The sequence below is a fragment of the Pangasianodon hypophthalmus genome, chromosome 8 (genome assembly GCF_027358585.1).
Source record: "Pangasianodon hypophthalmus isolate fPanHyp1 chromosome 8, fPanHyp1.pri, whole genome shotgun sequence".
Lineage (NCBI taxonomy): Eukaryota > Metazoa > Chordata > Actinopteri > Siluriformes > Pangasiidae > Pangasianodon > Pangasianodon hypophthalmus.
The window spans coordinates 2,056,213-2,076,168 of NC_069717.1; the positions used below are offsets into that span (position 1 = coordinate 2,056,213).

General features: G+C 40.6%; 2 protein-coding genes across 3 annotated transcripts in view; one reads left to right on the forward strand and one right to left on the reverse strand.

Annotated features, from left to right (window-relative positions):
• The window catches only part of prrg1 (proline rich Gla (G-carboxyglutamic acid) 1), a 13,362-nt gene extending 3,668 nt beyond the window's left edge, over nt 1-9,694 (forward strand). For both annotated transcript variants that reach the window (XM_026928058.3, XM_026928059.3), the window contains exons 3-4: nt 1,868-2,028; nt 5,483-9,694. In XM_026928058.3, coding sequence (XP_026783859.3) covers nt 1,868-2,028; nt 5,483-5,914 — 593 coding nt within the window. In that variant the 3' untranslated portion in view covers nt 5,915-9,694. The remainder of the gene's footprint in view (nt 1-1,867; nt 2,029-5,482) is intronic.
• Nucleotides 9,695-11,359: 1,665 nt separating this feature from the next.
• cpox (coproporphyrinogen oxidase) lies at nt 11,360-18,308 on the reverse strand. The gene is made up of 7 exons (XM_053235895.1): nt 17,626-18,308; nt 16,858-17,001; nt 15,852-15,962; nt 14,957-15,098; nt 13,904-14,122; nt 13,713-13,817; nt 11,360-12,867 (listed from the first exon to the last, which is right to left on the reverse strand). Exons 1-7 carry the CDS (start codon nt 18,125-18,127, stop codon nt 12,783-12,785), a joined length of 1,308 nt encoding a protein of 435 aa, XP_053091870.1. The 5' UTR covers nt 18,128-18,308; the 3' UTR covers nt 11,360-12,782.
• Between the last annotated feature and the right edge of the window lie 1,648 nt (nt 18,309-19,956).

Consider the following 19,956-nt stretch of genomic DNA (forward strand, 5'->3'; position numbering starts at 1 on the left):
TGCCTGGAATACTGCGGTGTCCGGGATACTGCAGTGTCCTGCCCAAGTGCCTGGAATACTGAAGTGCCTGGAATACTGAGGTGTCCGGGATACTGAGGTGTCCGGGATACTGAGGTGCCCGGAATACTGAGGTGCCCGGAATACTGAGGTGCCCGGAATACTGAAGTGCCCGGAATACTGAAGTGTCTGGCATGCTGCGGTGTCCAGGATACTGAATTGTTTGCAGTAGTAGAGTGTCTGGAATACTGTGATGTATTCGGAATACTGCGATGTGTCCAGGATACTTTAGTGTCCGTAGTACTCAAGCGTCCAGGACAGTAGAATGTCCTGATTACGGCACTCCTTAGTTAAATAGAACAATTTTACATAGAAACACACTGCATTATTATTATTCTATTAGATATTAAAGAAATATTAAAATGCAGTTTCCTGTCACGCTGTACAAGTCGTGCAGAGAGATGCACTGTATGGAATACTGCTCCTTCCTTGCAGGCATGTGTTTGGAATCCTGAAGCCATGTACTGATATTTTTTTAAATATACATTTTCTTTAAAACTATTGGCTGAAATTCTATCATTCAGAACGAATTTTAGTTGGTAGGTGGGTTTTACAGAGCCAGACCGATGATCCCAGTTTGCATAAGAGAGAATGTTTTATTAATTTTATTAACTGTTATGCATTTGCGATGACACACGAAGACCGTTGACGGTGTTTGTTGACTGAAGCTCGGTCTCCGGTGTGATATGGATCTGATCCGAGACTCCTGGCGCTGTTCTAATCTCGGTGTGGATGTCCGAGGTCAGAGGAACAGTGTGCCGCTCTGTCTCTGTGTCCTCCCACACACCGAGCCGAGTGCCTCTCCAATAAAAGGGAAGGACACCGATTCAAAGCAGCTTTTGTGCTTCACGGGATTTCACACTCTCTCGGGCTTTTCCTCTGTTTCGCTCACATCCCCGGCCATCTCTGTGTGTGTGTTTCTGTTCCTGTTTCTTTCACAGTGTGTGTGTTTTGAGTTCTGCAGGAACACACACACACACACACAAAACACCAATATTTTGTGTTAAGTGTTTAGGATCCTGAAGTGTTTAGGATCCTGAAGTGTTTAGGATCCTGAAGTGTTTAGGATCCTGAAGTGTGCAGGATCCTGAAGTGTGCAGGAATACTGCAGTGCCCAGGATCCTGAAGTGTGCAGGATCCTGAAGTGTGCAGGATCCTGAAGTGTGCAGGATCCTGAAGTGTGCAGGATCCTGAAGTGTTTAGGATCCTGAAGTGTTTAGGATCCTGAAGTGTTTAGGATCCTGAAGTGTTTAGGATCCTGAAGTGTCCAGGAATACTGCAGTGCCCAGGATCCTGAAGTGTCCAGGATCCTGAAGTGTCCAGGATCCTGAAGTGTCCAGGATCCTGAAGTGTCCAGGATCCTGAAGTGTCCAGGATCCTGAAGTGTTTAGGATCCTGAAGTGTCCAGGAATACTGCAGTGTCCAGGAATACTGCAGTGTCCAGGAATACTGCAGTGTCCAGGAATACTGCAGTGTGCAGGATCCTGAAGTGTGCAGGATCCTGAAGTGTGCAGGATCCTGACGTGTCTGGAATACTGAAGTGATAAAAAGAAAAAACATAATTTGTAGGCTCTATATTACTATTGTAGTTTTATATCATTATAAAAATATAATGATGAATATTATTTCCCAACCTCAGAAAATCTGACTGATATACATCATGTAAGAATAAAAATATCTTCAAATATTATATTGATATTATAATTTTTGCTACATCGCTCATCACTCAGCACCTCTGCTTTAGCCACATGCAAAGCTTTATCAGAAAAGCCTTGTGTTTAAATTCAAAACGTCCTCTTGCTCTACGCAGTGTTCCTGTCAGCGGACGAGGCGCACGCTGTGCTGCGGAGGCTCCCGCGGGCCAACTTCTTCCTGGAAGAGATGAAGCAGGGAAACATCCAGCGCGAGTGTAGGGAGGAGATCTGTAACTACGAGGAGGCCCGAGAGGCGTTCGAGAACGACGAGAAGACGGTGAGCTGTTAGGGCAAGTCGCTACACACTCACACACGTACACACAAACACGAACCCTGACACACGGATGTGCTGTTCTTTGGAATTTCCTGCAAGCAGGAAACGTTTTATCAGCAGGAAGTGAAGTTGACTCCCTTAAACTGTTCCTCAGAGACTCGATTGTGGTTCATTCTGGGTTAAAGGACATTTCATCTTAGCAGTAATACGCTAAGGCACTTCGAGAGGGAAGTGAAACGCACAGTAAAACAGTTGTTTAGAGCATTTCATCAGTCTGTCTTTTCACGAGTCTGAGTTATAAAAATCCAAACTTGCCAGATCCAGTAAGAACACGAAGAAAAAAATCCACTTAAAAGATTTTAATTACTTTTTTATTCCTCAACATTATTGCATTTATGATAATCGGTTTTTAATCGTTTTTTTTTAATGGTTTCACAATTTATTTCGAAATGTTGGAAACTATATTTGTGCACACAATTTACTCTGTATGTGAAATTTAGGTTCTCTAATTAGTGTTAAAGCTAAAATCAATGAAACTAACAACAGTTTGCGACGAGTCACACCTCACCAACAGCAGCCAATCACGCTTTACCAGCAATGCCCAGCGACCAATCACATCTGAGCAACAATACGCAGTGACCAGTCACACCCCAGCAACAATACTCGGCAACAAACCCCGGCAACCAGTCACTCCTCGGCAACAATGCCCACTGACCAATCACATCTGAGCCAAAACACCCAGCGACCAATCACTCCCAAACAACAATGTCCAGCATTCAGTCAAATCCCAGCAACCAATCATGCCTCAGAAACAACACCCAGCAACCAATCACACTTTGGCAACAACACTGAGTGACCAATCACACTTCGGTAACAGCCAGTGACCAGTCGCACCTTGGCAACAACGGTTAGTGACCAAACAACAGCCAGTGACTCCCTCCCCTTCAGCAGTGCCCAGTTATCAGTTATAACTTGACAACCAATCATACCTCAGCAACAATGCCCAGCAACCAGTCACGCCTCAGCAACAATGTCCAGCAACCAATCACGCCTCAGCAATAATGTCCAGCAACCAATCACGCCTCAGCAATAATGCCCAGCAACCAATCACGCCTCAGCAATAATGCCCAGCAACCAATCACGCCTCAACAACAATGCCCAGCAACCAATCACGCCTCAACAACAATGCCCAGCAACCAATCACGCCTCAACAACAATGCCCAGCAACCAATCACGCCTCAGCAACAATGCCCAGCAACCAATCACGCCTCAGCAACAATGCCCAGCAACCAATCACGCCTCAACAACAATGTCCAGCAACCAATCACGCCTCAGCAACAATGTCCAGCAACCAATCACGCCTCAGCAACAATGCCCAGCAACCAATCACGCCTCAGCAACAATGCCCAGCGACCAATCACGCCTCAGCAACAATGCCCAGCAACCAATCACGCCTCAGCAACAATGCCCAGCAACCAATCACACCTCAGCAACAATGCCCAGCCACCAATTACAGCTCAGTTCTCAAAGTTTAAAAAAAAAAAAAAATGTGACCATTATTATGTCTTTCCTCCTTTTTCTTAACATGTTGAGATCTGATGCACCTGCTTCCCCTGACTAACAAAGAGCTCAGAGGAAATTCCGCTTTTGTCCGTGTCTCCTCACACTTCAGGATTCGAGCGCTGGATTGCAGAGCAAAGTGCAAAGTGGAATTTCCTCCGAGCTATTTATGGAGCTGGTGGGGAAACAGGTGACTCAGTTTACAAAAACTATTAAAAAAAAAAAAAAAAAAAAAAAATCAACAAAAAAAAAAACTCCCCTTTCTGAAAATCATAGAGATCCCAGACACAGCATTTTCACACCTCAGAGACTGCTGCGTGTATGCAGTGCCCGAAACAGAAAGAAACGCGAAACACGTCTGTTTGTGACGTCTGACGACTGATTGTTGAAGGCCGTTGAGTTTGTGTATAGCCTGGAGCAGAGTCTAAAATTATACACACTCCCAAACAGCTCAGTAAACAGTCACGTATTCCGGACGTGACGAACATGTAGCAGTGTTGAAATCTATACCGCTGCTCACTAAACCGCCTACATTTACACAACAGTAGAAAGGACACGCCTGTAGAACTTCTCACTGAGTTTACTACAGTGATTTTCACAAGATTATTGTCACTATGGTAACAGCGTCGTGACTTGTTTAATTAAATGTGCGCTCATTTCACGAATTAGTGCAGCAACTAATTATAACCGTAACCGTATTCCTAAGAAAAACACTCCTGAAGTTTGTGGGTTTTATGTGTGTTTTTATTTCCTGTGGTTTACTTTCTGAGATTTTTTAAAAAATTATTATTATTATTATTATTATTATTATTATTATTATTATTATTATTATCTGGTTTTCTGTTAGTATGTATTTCTTTTTACCTTATGCGGATTTTATGTGGTATTTTTTTTATTTTTGTATTTTCTATGCAGAATAAATTATTAATTATAAATTATAATTATAAATTATTTTATTATTATTTTATTTTTTTTACATCTGAAGCTTTTATTTATTTATTTATTTATTTATTTACTTATTTATCTACATGAGTTTTATGTAATTTTCTATAGGTTTATTAATTTTTTTATTTTTATGCATTATTTATGTGGATTTTTCTTTTATATGAGTTTTGAAATGTCTATTTTTTTATGCAATGTTCTTTTCAAGTGATTCCATCTGGGTGTTTTATTTATCTGTTTGGTTTAAGTAGCTTTCCTTCTGTGCGTTTTAATTTTAAAATTTTATTTTATACATGTTTTATGTGTTTTCCTTTAATATGACTTTTGAGTTTTTTCTTATGTGGATTTTTACATTGGTTTTTACTTTTTTTTTTAATTGATGTTTTATGTTTTAATTTTTTTTAAGAAAGATTTGTTTTTAACTTTTGTGGGTTTTATGTGGTTTTTCTTTTTGCAGTAATTTTATGTGATTATTCGACTCCATCCAGCTGATGTTCTAATGTTCACAGAAGAAGTATCCACCCTTAGCTACTAATCTTAATCCCAGTTTGGTTGTTGTTCATCAAATTTAAGTAAATAGCTTAATTTCTGATTGAGCTGTCGGACGAGCAACTCGATATCTGACGTTAGAAATTTTGGTTAGCTGGCTTACAGACATTTCGCGTAGTCATTTCTAAGATTTTTGTGGTCCATGCTTAGGATAAAAATAGTAACTTCAACAAACAGAACGCTGCAAGAGATCGTCTCGTGAACAAAAGCCATGGAGACCAGCGTGGTCGAGCTGTGACATCAGCAAACAGTTTGCTAGAAATCTTTGATACCAATGTTGTGTGCTGAAAATCTTGATATATCATATATCTAATTATTGCCACAAAATTAGTCTAGTATGAGAAAAGTTTGCGTTTGTTATACGATTTAATCTGACTCCTCCCTTCTGCTCTGTGATTGGCTGCAGCGGCGATTCTGGGAGGAATACCAGCGCGAGAGCAGCCCCAAACCCGGAGGACTTCAGTCCATAGTGGGCGGAGTCAACTCGCTGTACCTGGTCCTGCCCCTGCTGCTGCTGCTGCTGCTCATCGCCGCCGTCACGTTCACCGCGTGGAGGTGCCACTCGCGCAAAAGATCCCAGCGCAGCCCCGCCATCGCCCAGAGAGACTCCGCCCTCGCCGTCGTTTCCATGGACCAGTGGGGGCAAAGCTATCAGCCTGACCCCGCCTATTCTGGTGATGACATCACACCCGGGCAGGTCAGCGCCGCGGATCCGCCTCCGTCATACGAGGAAGCCGTGGGTCACATGGATGTGCACGTGGAGGCGGAGCCTCCGCCCCAGTACGATGACATTGTCAGAGGCCCTGCGAGCAACACTGTGATTGGTCAGGCCAAGTGAAGCACGCTCCAATCACAACGCGCCCTCACTCCTGAGGTTTACTCCACGCCAATCGCTGCTTCTGTTAGCGCTCTTTACAACGAGAGACTGCGTGCAACTCGCCAGTTCACTGCTGAAATAGACGTTTTAATACAATTAATACCAGCAACCGCCAGAAATAAGAGCGCTAACACTCCGATCAAGTTCTAACAGCGAAGAAAATAGATTTGTTTTCCAAAAAACAAAAAAATACCATATACTCAGTTTGCCACAGTATATATCACTCCGGAGTGTAAGATCCAACTTCTTACAATCTGCTCACAGAAAAATATATAAATGTTGCATTAGCGCAACGGGCATTTTTATTTTATTTTTATACATTGCCATAATTACTAAATTCTAAAATTAGTCAATTTTATGCTAGTTCTTTTAGTGATTAAGAATCTCAAACACAAACCCTGAAACTCATTTGAACGAGTCTTTTAAAGAAAAACGTCAGACGTATCGAGTCAAAATCATCCAAATGCAGAATAGAAATCTTTTTTGGTCAAAATATATTCGGTGCAAAGACTTTCCACTTTGCTCCCCTATGAAAATTTTCCCGTAACTACTGGAGTATTACGACTACTATTATAAAGAAACACTAATAAACAGGCAAAAATTGCATCTTATAGTCCAGGGAATGATAATATATTAAATCCGAATGCATCCTAACCGGCGAAGGAAACACAAAGGTTTTGTTTATCAAGAATGAACTTGAGAAGTCGTGTGTCAGGCAGTAAATAAGAAGTGTAAATACAACAGCTCGTCCAGTTCTGCTGCTGCTGCTGCGAGTTATCCGAGTGAGCCGTCTCACTGTCATTCCTCATCAGGCTTCACTGCTGCTGGGCCTGAAACCCTGAAATCGAGCCAAACCTCAGCTCCCGGGTGCAAAAAGCCTGAGTCATAGGATCGAGAAAAGCCGAGGAAGCACACTTTTCTTCTTCATCTACTTCATCTTCTTCATCTTCTTCACTTTCTTCTGCTTTTACACCTTAGCTCTCCAATATTCCAGCTCATTACATACTGCAACAGTAGCACCCATGATCCGATAGCTGTAACGCAGAGTGTGTGCTCTAACACACCCGATCGATAGGAAACGAGTGTGTGAGTGTAGAGTAAGCGCTAATGTGTGCAGCGCTGTAGCCAGACTAGCATATCGCCAGCATTCAGCTCCATTCACACCAGCAAGTGACGGTTCGTTTTCTGTGAAAGTGCGCATGAATGTGATGTTAAAATTCTAACACGTTTTATGCAAATTAGTTACACGAACAGAGACGATGCGACTTGTCGGGTTTTTCGGACCGATCGTATGTCCGTTTAGTTACATTTACAGAAAAGAAAAATGTTACGGCGATTTCTAGTAGCTGTGGAAAAAATGTAAGGAATAAAGCACTAGGTGTCGTGCTATTCTAGGAAAGTAATCAAAGACCACTTTTATTTTTCTTTTAAAAATAATAACACTTGTCTACGATTACATTTTTTCTACTTTTTATCCATTTACAGTTACAGTTTTATGTATAAATGTGATACCAGTATCGCATCAAAAATAGAAAATAAAAATAGCATCTGTTTTTTTTTTTTTGTTTTTTTTTTTAATTTTTTGTGCTAGCACTTTGTTAGCAATTTAATTATCATGACGCATTTTGTTTCTCAGTAACAAGCTGCATCTCTGTTTTTTTTTTTTTTGTGTTCTTATTAACTTCAGAAGAGGAAAAAGAGAGAGGCTGGTGAGGGAACGATTGTTTATAGCTGCTGTAATGTAACTGAGGAACGAACAGGAACTAACTTGTTCCGCATTAAATGTAACTATAAATGGATAAAAAGTCTTTTGTGAATTGCTGTGGTATAAGAAGAATAAAACAGTTCAGGATGTGCCATTTATAGGAACTTAATCACCTCCCCTTCATCACGCCAGGCAGATCATTGATTATTTTTTTATTCCCGCATGACACAAAGTGGTTTATTCCTCTTATACCACCTCTTATTCATCTGCAACTTCTAATCTTTGGCTCTCAGTCCTGATGCACTGAGATAAATCACGCTATTACAGAGGAAAGAAATGATTCAGAGTTTAAATTTAGCAAGAAATGTTATTTTCTTTATTGTGGCTGTGAGTCACGTAAATTAAAATAAATTAAAATAAATTAAAATGTTCAGCCAATTGAAAGGCAGCGTTAGGAGGCAGATGACGGACAGATTTAAAGACGGTAACGTGTCCTCTGTGGAAGTTTGTAAAGCAGCAGATAAAAATGTTTAACTCTGTTAATTACTCTGTTCATTTACGTAGCATTTTTAAAGAACAAAATACAATATAATTTTGTGAATCACGCTAAAAAATTGCGCAGTTTATCGTCTGTAAATTGCGACGGTTTGCAAAAGTGGAAAATTTGCTATGCACTATTTTTTCTATTAATTACTTTTTTTTTTTCTTTCCACAAAGTGAATTTGTTCATAATGAAACACTTTGCTACAGGAAAATCAGGTGAAAATAACCTCACAGACTGTAATAACTGTACTTTAAAACACAGCATCATGCAGCACACTTGTTTGTTTGTTTTGTTGTTTGTTTGTTTGTTTTTTTGCTTTAATTGATTGCAGGATTTCTGATCTACACGGAGTTCACTAACACGGTTTTTAACGTCTGATGTGAAGTGTGTTGTTGCAAAAAACTCAACACTAGTCTGTTTGTGGAGTGTTTTTTTTTGTTTTGTTTCGTTTTTAAATCAGATAAAGAAATATTCATTTCTCCTGGGAAAATGAGGATTTACATTTTTTGGAATGTATTTAAAAAAAAAAATTTTCTAGTTTTGTCTGCACAAAGCCATATTTGGATGCAAGACATTTCTCAAGATGTCCAAAAGTTTACGTAGTGTTTAAAGGAATTGTTTGGTTAAAAAAAAATGTACACAATTTTATTTCCTTTCCCACAAACGTAGTCCATGAGCCAAGACCACGTCACCCAAAATCTTTTCCCAAAATAGTAAAATAATAACTGTATGATCTTCATGTCTGCATGAACTTCTTTTTGGAGGCGGAGCCTCGGGATTGTCTAAGATGGCCGCCCTCGTGACGTTCCAGCGGTCAGCTCCATGGTGGCGTTTTGTTTTGGTTTAGAAATGACAGATTCGCACTCTGCCCCATGCAGATATTTACAGAAAAGATTGCGGGTGACTTTCTTTACGTTAGCTACATCAGCCTCGTAGCTCTAGTGCCAAACTACAGAAGCAAACTTCTCACACTGAATATTAAATAAAAACATGAAGGTCATGGTAGAACTGTGTGGCGAAAAGTTAAAGGAAAACTCCACCCTGATCGACTTTGTTTAACTTTTCTCAGTCTGTTTTCTTTTTTTTTTTTCACCTGATAGTGGTGCAGTGGGATTAATGCTGCATTCACGACAACTTGGAACTCTAAACTGTGAAAATTCACTGTTAATAGCGCTGAAAATGACATGAAAGCGCAGTTTGATTAAAAAAAAAATAAAATACTGCAAAAAGTGAATTAACATGTAAGTTCTCAAAGTATCACTCAGTTAAATGTTGCTGATTGAAAAACATGAATAAAAAAAAAGATGATCTTGCGTTATCACTTAGGTTCGAGATCATTGAATTGTTTCTCTCCTTTCAAACTCCATTGTAACTACGCTAGCAGTAACCATGACAACACACCCATGCGACATCAGATCGGCCCCCAACGCGCAAACTTCTCACCGCGATAATGAAAATACAGCAACGTCCAACAAACTGGCACCAGAATCACGAAACACGTCACAAAGAGTTCAATATAAACACACTTAATGTGTTTCAGGGTGGAGTTTTCCTTTAACATCATGTTAACGGTTAAAGAGTGTGTGTGTGTGTGTGTGTGTGTGTGTGTGTGTGTGTGTGTGTGTGTTTTCAAACTGATGCTCACTCTACCATTTATTAGCAATGCGCTTTGGTGCTTTTGGGGTTTGTTGAGCTGAGATTTGGAGCTTTAGCGCCTCCTACAGGATGAAGTGGTGTAGTTAAATCACAAAAATAATTTAACCCTGCAGGCTGATTGTCTGAGAAATGAAGCATGCTTTCAGAAAGCCTTTACAGGAGTGTGTGTGTGTGTGTGTGTGTGTGTGTGTGTACACTATAACAACATAACAAAATGCAATTTCTATCATTATGTGATGTGTGAATGCACTTTTATAAGAGTAATGTTACTCATTATCATGTAAAATTATTATTATAAATGATACACAACACGGCAAAGGCTGTTTCTCTCTCTCTCTCTCTCGTTCTTTTGCTAAGCCACTGCACATCAGAACCAACAGCTCTTCACTCTTTTCCTGATTTGTTGTGTGTGGAAAGTGGTGTGAAACACGACACAGCGAGCGACAGCGTGGCTTCGGTTAAGAGTGTGTGCTGTTCTGCTTAGGCCTTATTCAGAAAATAAAACAAAATGTGTGTGTGTATAATATGGAAAAAATGATTTTTTTTTTTTTAAATGACTAAGCTTGAATTTTTTTAATGTAATAAATGGTTTTTGACCCATGTCATTTGGTTTGTTTAATTTTTAGAGACATTGTGATATTTGCTAACAAACATCCGTGCTGCTGAATTCTCAATTCTGATTGGTCAGAGGGTGTTGATTAATTCTCTATAACAGCAGCTCTGACAGTAGCGCAGGTTTATATCAATGCACTCGGTCTAATACTTTATCGTTTCTATAGTAACAGCTCATTCACAGGGACTCGTACGGTGGACGCTCCACATAAACATTTTTTTTTAAATCATAAGGTGAAATTTTCTGTAAGATGATGCTTATTTAACATGTATGGAAGGAGTCTCCAGTGTCAGCGCTTTGTAACAGTCGGAGGTAAAGCTGGAACTTTAAGTTTTCCGACATCTTCAGGACAGAGGAGTTTACGCTGCTTTGCGGTTTCTCAGTAACATGACAAGCCACGTTTTGTTTTGTTTTTTTGTTGTCTTATTGACTTAGAGAAATAAAGCAGGTGGTGAGGGAACGACTGTTTATAGCTGCTATAACGTAAGTGAGAACAGGAACTAATGTTTCTGGACATGGCATTAAATGTAACTAAAAACAGATGAAAAGCATGATCTTTAACAAATTTTTAAAAAATGCAATCGTAGGCAAATTGTTCTGGTATAAGAGGAATAAAACACTTCAGAACGTTGTGGGTAATACATATTTTAACATTCACATTTAACAGATTAATGTCTTTTTAAAATTTAATTAGTAAGAAAGTTAAACAGTATTGATAATCTTTACCACAAAAGGGAGAAAGCTATTAGAAAGCTTCATTATGCAATAAAAAAGCTGCAGATAGTCTCACAAACCGAAACGTGTTTTTCACCACAGTGATGTTGAATTCGCAAATCAAAAATCATCGGTCTGAAGGATGTGTATAAAATCAAGCATCTTTAAATAGTGTTAAAGATTTCATGATTTATTTATGAGATTTGTCAAAATAAAAGTACAAAATGCAGATATATTTATTTATACAAATAAATTCTCGTTTTTATTAAAAGCAAAGCCAAAATAATTTTAGAAATATATTCCCCTAATAAAGGTGTATAAACATGTAATCATACATCTCTCTTATGGAACTAACGAATCATATGAACACAAAGTTCTCTAAAACAAGCCGGTGGGTTTAATGTCATTTCATTTAATCCAGTTTTATTTGAAGATTAAAGGAATACTCTCAGGAATTTCTCCACGTTTCACTAGCAGGAAGTCTAAGGGCAGCTGTGGAGTATTTCTAAGCAAAACTATTTTAGTAAAACACTTCCATAAATTCTCCAGGTTTTTGTAGATAAAGCTCTACATCTGTAGAACTGATCCTATCAGAGATGGAACTGCTTTTTCTGAGGGAGGATCGTGTAACTATGTTAATCTCTAATGGCGTACGGATACCACAAAAATACCCGAAACTACTTTTTACTGCATCGCTCCAGAAATGGAAAGTTGATCAAACTCCATAAGAACAGATTTAATGAGACGTTCTCTCATTTCTGTCTCATCCTCCCACCTTTAGTGTTTTAAAAAAAAAACTGCATTTTACAATCATATGTTTACTGACGAAGCGCAACAGCTGCCCTTCGACTTCGTTTCTTCGTGAGTTTGGAGTCGTCATGTTTTTTGTTCTTGTCTCAGTGCAGGAAAATATTTCATAAAAACTCGTGTCTGTGGTTATGACATAGGCTACAAATGTGGATGATGGTGATTAGGATTAAAAACAAACGCTGGAGTATTCCTTTATCATCATAACTCCACATCTTCACCAACTCTCAGAGGCGGACGGTCCTTTTACAATCATAACATTTATAATATCCTATAAATTTTATCTTCTTATAAAATTACAAATGTGTCACATGAACAGTAAAATGCACATAATACAGCCCAGCCTCATACTCACAGCTTCTTTTTCAGGAAAAAAAATAAAAAATACCACAGAAGAGCAGCAGTACTTCAGCTGAGGAGGACGAATCGAAAGAATCAGGCAGTGAATCAGCAGAAATCACACACTAAGCTACAGAAGAAGTGTTAAACAAGCATTACAAAGCTACTAGGTGTGTAACGAGTGATATGGGACACGTCCAATATAGACCGGCGTCAGCATTAGCAAGGCGAGTCTGAAACAGACGTCTAGAAAGAAGAAAAGGCAGAAAACACTGAAGACAAAGTCTCAGTTATGTCTCTGGAGAGTAAAAAAAATGACCCGAGAGATCCAGCACGCCATCAGCGACGCAGCGACGAGCCTGAAAGTGAATTAACAGTTTCATCACCCCATTATAAGGACCTTTAGTGTCTCGGGGTGTGTGTGTGTGTGTGTGTGTGTGTGTGTGTTGTTTCAGATCCACTCCTTGGGGTTGCGTAAAACTTCCAGCATCTCTGCTTCTTTAGTGCCTGGAGCGGGCTCGTGCATGTACTCCCATCTGCACAGAGAGGAGAAGAGTTGAGGAAAAGCTTGCTGTATTTTCTGGACAGTGTCAGGAAGGCCCTGTTTACACCCGGTGGTAACTATCTATCGTTGACGCTCATATCGTGTATCGCGATATTTCCGTTTAATATTCATTATGAGCTCTACCTCTTCTTATACGCTAGGCGGCAGCAGCAGAGGTGGTAGCATACAGAGCACAAAGTTTGTGAGTGTGAGTACTTGCCTCGAAGCATGCTTACTTAATAGTTCAAAAAGTTAAGCTAATCAGAAGGAAGTGTTACGGCACACGGGTCCAACAAAAGGCCCGCGTCCTCGTTTCACTCGGCCCGCGTGAGCTCGTAAAAATAATACTGAAACAGTCTGAAGTAGACTTTACTGTAGGAGGGCCAGTCAACAGCAGACATGTTTCTGAAAATGTAACATACACACTTCCATTTTAAAAAGCGTAAAATCCACACTGACTCACGCCTTTGTGCGCTTATTTTACGTACTGTTTCTTTTTTTTTTTTTTTTTTTCCACTGGGGCATTTAAATTAAAAAAAAAAAAAGCATAAACTCATAAACAAATAGATGAATTCAAGTCGAAGAGTTCCACTTCCTGTACAGTTTTTAAGATCAGAATTTACAATAAGGTCACGATTACTGCATAATAAATGAAAGAATATTCTTTGAACATCTTATAGGATACACACAACTCCTTAGTGACCATCTGAACAAAAACCTGTGTCTGGTTTATTATCTTTTACAATGTAAAATTAGTGTTTGCTACATCTTTAACATTCTCTATCTCTCTGTCTTAAGCACACACACACACACACACACACACTCACTGTAACTGACCGTGCTGTGAGAGGTAGAGACATGATGATGCTCTCGATTCTGGAGCCGGGAGTAGCGAGGCCGAACTTCACCCCGCGATCGTAGACCAGGTTAAACTCCACGTACCTGAAACACACCACAGTGCAGTTATGCTATATTTCGATATTAATAAATTATTATATCGTATTTAGAACGTTATGAGCGTCACTCGCCTGCCACGTCTGATCTGCTGCCAGTCCTTCTCCTGCTGCGTGAACTTGTCGTTGAGGTGTTTGTGGACGATGGGCAGGTAGCACGGCACCACCGTCTTAGCGCAGCTCTTCACAAAGCTGAACACTTCCTCCTGACCGGGCGAGTCCAGATCGTCAAAGAAAATCCCGCCGATGCCCCGAGTCTCGCTGCGATGCCGGATGAAGAAGTAACGGTCGCACCTGAAGGAGGAGGAGGAGGATTTAACGTCAAGGCACAAACTCCTCTGTCTCTGACACTGGAGACTCCTTCCACAAATGTTTAACAAGATAGAAGAAGTGTTTTACATCCTAACTTTGAAGACTTGTAGCCACTTCAGTAGTTAGCTGAAAGACTAGCTAGATGCTAGACAGGAATCAACAGAGTAACTGCAGTGTACTTACGTAATTATTGTGGATGCAGTTAAAAAATAAGTGTAATGCACACCTTTTTTTTTTTTTTTGAGAAATAGGACATTTCAGACAAAAGTTCTTCATCAGCTGTGCAAGCAAAGTGCTTCTTTACATATAAATATACATGTAGGTGACTTTACACTTCATCATTGTGTTTGTAAACCAATTAACTGCCATTTCTTAATCAAGATTATAACAGATGTATACTCAGAGTGCGTTATGGGTAATATACAGTTCTTCACCTATAAACACTCGAAAATAAAATAAAATTAAGAAGTCTCATTAGTGTTGACTCGGGCTGTACAAAGATTTCTTACATATTTTCCCTTAATTTTTACCAGCAGCTTGTGTGTTTTTAAATGGCTGGTATTTCTATCCTTGTGGGGACGTTTGTTCCCCACACACCAAGATACGAAAATGTATCATACCATGAGAATTTCAAACCAAAAAAAAAAAAAGAAAAAGAAAATGGCAGATGCATTCATATCTGTTAAAGCTGCACTCTGATTCTAACTCAGTGACTCAGAACATCTGTAGAGTCTCTGTATAATGCAGTGTGTTGCAACACTGACGCGCGCTCTGTGTTCACACACGCGCGCGCGCTGAGTGTGAGGAGGGTCGTACCACTTCTTGAAGTCGGGGTAATACTGCCGGTTGTGCTTGTCACAGGCTTCACGGAGAACACTGTGGAAAAGAACAGCATCTTCCTCATTGATGTAGACTGGAGTCAGATCAGTTCCTCCTCCAAACCACCACTGCTTACTGCCTGAGAGAGAGAGAGAGAGAGAGAGAGAGAGAGAGAGAGAGAGAGAGAGAGCGCAAGAGAGCGCGAGAAAGAGAGACAGTCAGAGAGAGAAGCAGACAAAAAGAAAGCAAGACACAGTGAGACACAAAGAGAGAAACAGAGAGAGAGAGAGAGAGAGAGAGAGAGAGAGAGAGAGAGAGCGAGCAAGAGAGAGAGACAGACAGAAAGAAAGCAAGAAACAGAGAGAGAGAGAGACAGTCAGAGACAGAGAGAGAGAGAGAGAGACACACACAAAGAGAGAGAGTAAGAAAAACAGACAGAAAGAAAGCAAGACAGAGAGAGAGTGAGGGACACAGAGACAGAGCAAAAGAGATGAAGAGAGAGAGGGAGAAACAGACAGCAGAGACACACAGAGAGAGAGACAGAGAGAGACAGACAGACAGACAGACAGACAAGGAGAAAGCAAGAAACAGAGAGAGACACAAAGAGATAGAGACAGACAGAAAGAGACACAGAAAGAGGGAGAGCGCGAGACAGAGAGGGAGAGCGCGGGACAGAGAGGGAGAGCGCGGGACAGAGAGGGAGAGCGCGGGACAGAGAGGGAGAGCGCGAGACAGAGAGAGAGAGCGCGAGACAGAGAGGGAGAGCGCGAGACAGAGAGGGAGAGCGCGAGACAGAGAGGGAGAGCGCGAGACAGAGAGAGATGTGTGTGGTTGTTAGATAACGGTTTTCTCCACACAGATGCTGGGAGGTGGATGAGGAGATAAAACTCACCGTCTGCTTCCTCCACCTCAAAGTATCTGTAGTTGAAGTGCACTGTGGGAATGTGGGGGTTTTTGGGGTGGATCACAGAGCTGACGCCCATGGCGATGAAGGGCAGCTTCCCTGAAACACACAGATAACGCGAGGACGGTTAGGACGACTAAACGCTCGCGTCACGTAAAACTGGCGCATGGGCAAGACACACACACAGACACACACACAGACACACACACAGACACACACACAGACACACACACAGACACACACACAGACACACACACACACACACACAGACACACACACAGACACACACACAGACACACACAGACACACACACAGACACACACACAGACACACACACAGACATGAGATTAGTGTGAGTATTGTATTCTACAGTGCTACTGGATTCTGGACTCTGATTGGTCAGAAGGTGTTGATTCATTTTCTATAACAGCAGCTCTGACAATAATGCAGGTTTATATTAATGCACTTGTTCTAATACAATATCGTTTCCATAGTAACAGCACATTCACACGTGCTGGTATGGTGGATACTCCACAAACACTTTACAAAAATGTGTAATCGAATAAATGATTATTATATATGGTGAAGTTTTCACTAAGGAGATGTTTATTTTTTTCATATATATGGAAGGAGTCTCCAGTGTCAGTGCTTTGTAACAGTCCGAGGTAAACTCTGTAACTGCTGTAACTTTATTTTTAAAGCTGCATTTTATTTGTTTTATTAACTTCAAGAGAGATTAAAAAGAGTGGCTGGTGAGGGAATGGGTGTTTATAGCTATAACGTAAGTGACAACAGGAAAAAAGCGCCCAGATACATTCATTCTGTAACTTTACAACAACTCCAGCTCTCAAATCTGACGGCTTTTTGAAGTAAAAGCTTTTCATGGCATTATATATCCCGCTTTAGATCCCCAGCGTAGGCGTCACGAGTTCAGAGTGGACCGTATCCAACACTGTGTGTATGTGGGAGAGGAAACAGGAAGTTGTTGCCTCACCGTCTTTCGCCTTCAGCGTTTTCCCGCGGCTGCGCATCTGTTTGGCAGCTTCTTCAGACAGGTGACCGAACACCACCGAGACGTTCACGCCGGCCTTCTCAAACACGTTACTGTCCTGTAACACACAGCTGACCCCTCCGCCACCTACAACACACACACACACACATACACAGGTGTTCACTTTGTGCTTCAAAGTGTAAATGGATTTTAATTCATGATTCACTATAAAGTGCGTATTACACCAGAATTTGTGTTATTACGAGTTTGAGACACGGAGATGGCAAATGCTGCAGTACAGTTTATTTTAATACTGGATGATACGATGGTGTGAATTATATCATAATCGGTTGATTTGTCCCCATTACAGTTTCCTGTAAAATGTTTTTTTTTTCCTGTCGCCTGATTAGCAAACTAAATTAATCCTAATCACCGTGACACACATGGTGCCTGATTTATAAGTATTGTGACATCATATTTATCACCAATGCTGATATTGCTACCTTTTTATGCAATATCATTTAAAAAAATGTATTCATGTGAAAGTACAGGTGTTTTTTTCCCCCTGTACTGCAGCTTTGCAACCCTCAGCAGCACTGAATCCTGCAGGACACACTGTGTACATGGTGTGGAAAAAAAAAGCATGATGATGTCTGAGACCATATCACCCAAACCTCTCAGAGCTCCTTCACCAGCCCAGGATCAAACCCTGGCTTCTTGTTGTTGTTGTTGTTGTTGTTAATAGCAGAATAAATAAAAACAAACCAGCACCTTCCTCACGGCTCCAGCGGTCCACCTTGAAGGTTCCTCCGTCCACCTCCTCGAGAGCTCTGCAGAACTCAGCCTGGGTCTCCATGATGAGCATCTCCATCCTGCTGCTCATCTCCTGCTTCCTCTGCTCCAGCACGCGCACGTCGGTGACCGGCAGTGACATGAACTTCTTGCATCTCTCCGCGACGTCTCCTTCCTCCTCTTCCTCCATCTTCCTCACCCTGGTTGCCATTTCAGCCTGCTGAAGATGACACACACCTGCAGCCACGATACCGAACACGCCGGTGGCCATTAACACACCTGTCCTGTATTTACCGGAAGCAGGTGCTCCACGCGCCGTCTCGGTCATGTTCATGTTCACAAACCTTGAAGACCACCTTGTAGACCATCTTCCTCCTGCTACAGAGTGGGATTTATACACGACTCTACACGGCTGAGACACACTGCAGAGTCGCACTGCAGAGCGCAAACTCCTGCTTAAGGTCGACAACAGCAAAGTCATTTTAAACTCTCAACAAAAACAGCAATAAAAAACCAACAACTAAACTCCCAACACCTCCACAAACTAACTGACTGCCTGCTCGTGTCGCTTCGCACGTACCTCGTACTGTATTCCTCTGATAAACCCCGCCCTCCTTAACTGTGATTGGCTGGTAGTATCGCCCGCCTCTCTGGGATTGGCTAGAAGGAGCACGGCTTTTTAACATGTAATTTAAATACTTCCGGGTTTTAATTCACTCTCGCAATCGAGTCAGAAATGAATAAAGCTTCTACACAACGAATTGAATATGTATCACTAAATAAACCTCTCTCATATTCCCAACACAAGATTATAGTTTAATCCCGCCAGCTTTCATTTTAAGGCTTTGTATTTGCAGTCAACGGGTCAGTTACGTCTGGTCACGTCAGTGCGAACCGCTTTACGGCAGCCGCCGTAAAAGTTTGTTAGCGGATTTTATTATTTTTTTTTAATTTACCAGTAAGAAACAACAAATGTTTCGTTCGTTGCTCTTCAAAGTGTCGATAACACATATCAATACCGTATACAGTTTATCAAACAGCCCAATAACATATAAACAATCAAATGTCAAACTCGCTGTCCTTTTTTCCCCTATTCTCTGTGGCGCAAGCGGTTGTCATGGTAACCGGACTCCACTCCATTGCTAGCAACTATTCTGTAGCTAATAAACAAGTATATATTAGTATATTTTAAATCGTGTTTATTTGGTTTGATTACATTCATGTGTTTTTTTTAAATAATGCACCAGAATAAAAAGCCCAAGCTGTTAAATCAGGTTTATTTAAAGTTATAAGCAAATCAAAAGGGGCAACAAAGCGGTTTAATCAGCTCAAATACCTTTTTTTTTTTTTTTTTTTAGAAATAGGGATTAAGAGTGTCTTTATTGGTTCCTTTATCACTGAGCTAACAGATAACAGCCTGGATTGGTGAATACTGCAAGACCAAAAAAAAGCCTTGCTTTTGCCACACAAAAGGATTAAAAACATGCGAAATCTTTGACATGGTGAAGTTTTCTGTAAGGAGAGAGGAGTATAGGAAAGGAGAAATACTCACTGAACATAATCATATCCATAAGGGTGACCTGAGTTCAGCTCAACTCTCTTCTTCCATTTCCAGTCCTGCAAAACCTGGGTTTATCACAATGTTGTGGTTTACCTGTTCCAACACGCCTATGAGCCATTTGATGAGTGAAAATCATGAAACTGAGATCAGCCTTGGACTGGAAATAATCCAAAGAATCCAGAGATTCATCCTTTCAAGGATCCACAGAAGTCCTTAGACCACTTCTTTTGTAATACTTGGTGGACCATCATATCCATTACCCTTTAGGACAAGGAGAAATATCTGTCTGTCAGTTCAGAAAGCCAGGCCTCTTGCTCTATCAGGCGTTCTAACCTGTCTATAACTTTACTGAATATATGCAGACCATATAGGACATGCAAACTGTGCTATTCAACCTTTATGACAAAAACACAAACAGTTTAAAGGTTTTCTTAACCTTTTCCACTCATATAATATCCAAGTAACACAGTTAAGTTTTTGTGCTGGTGTGTTTTGTGTATTTCTTCAGTTATGTGCTCATATTGGGCTACATGACCTTGAATTGAAAGCAGAAGTTGAGTTAAAAACAGGAAGATAAACGCCTTTAAATCAGAAACATGAGTAAGACAGCAGTAGCAAAGACTCCATGTCTGTCTGAAAATCAGGCAAGACTCAGTTTTACTGAGCGGAAACTGGTTTACACTGTAATCAATATTATTAATCATTATTTTTCATCCCTCTTTACTTTTACTCACTGTGGATTCGTGTTA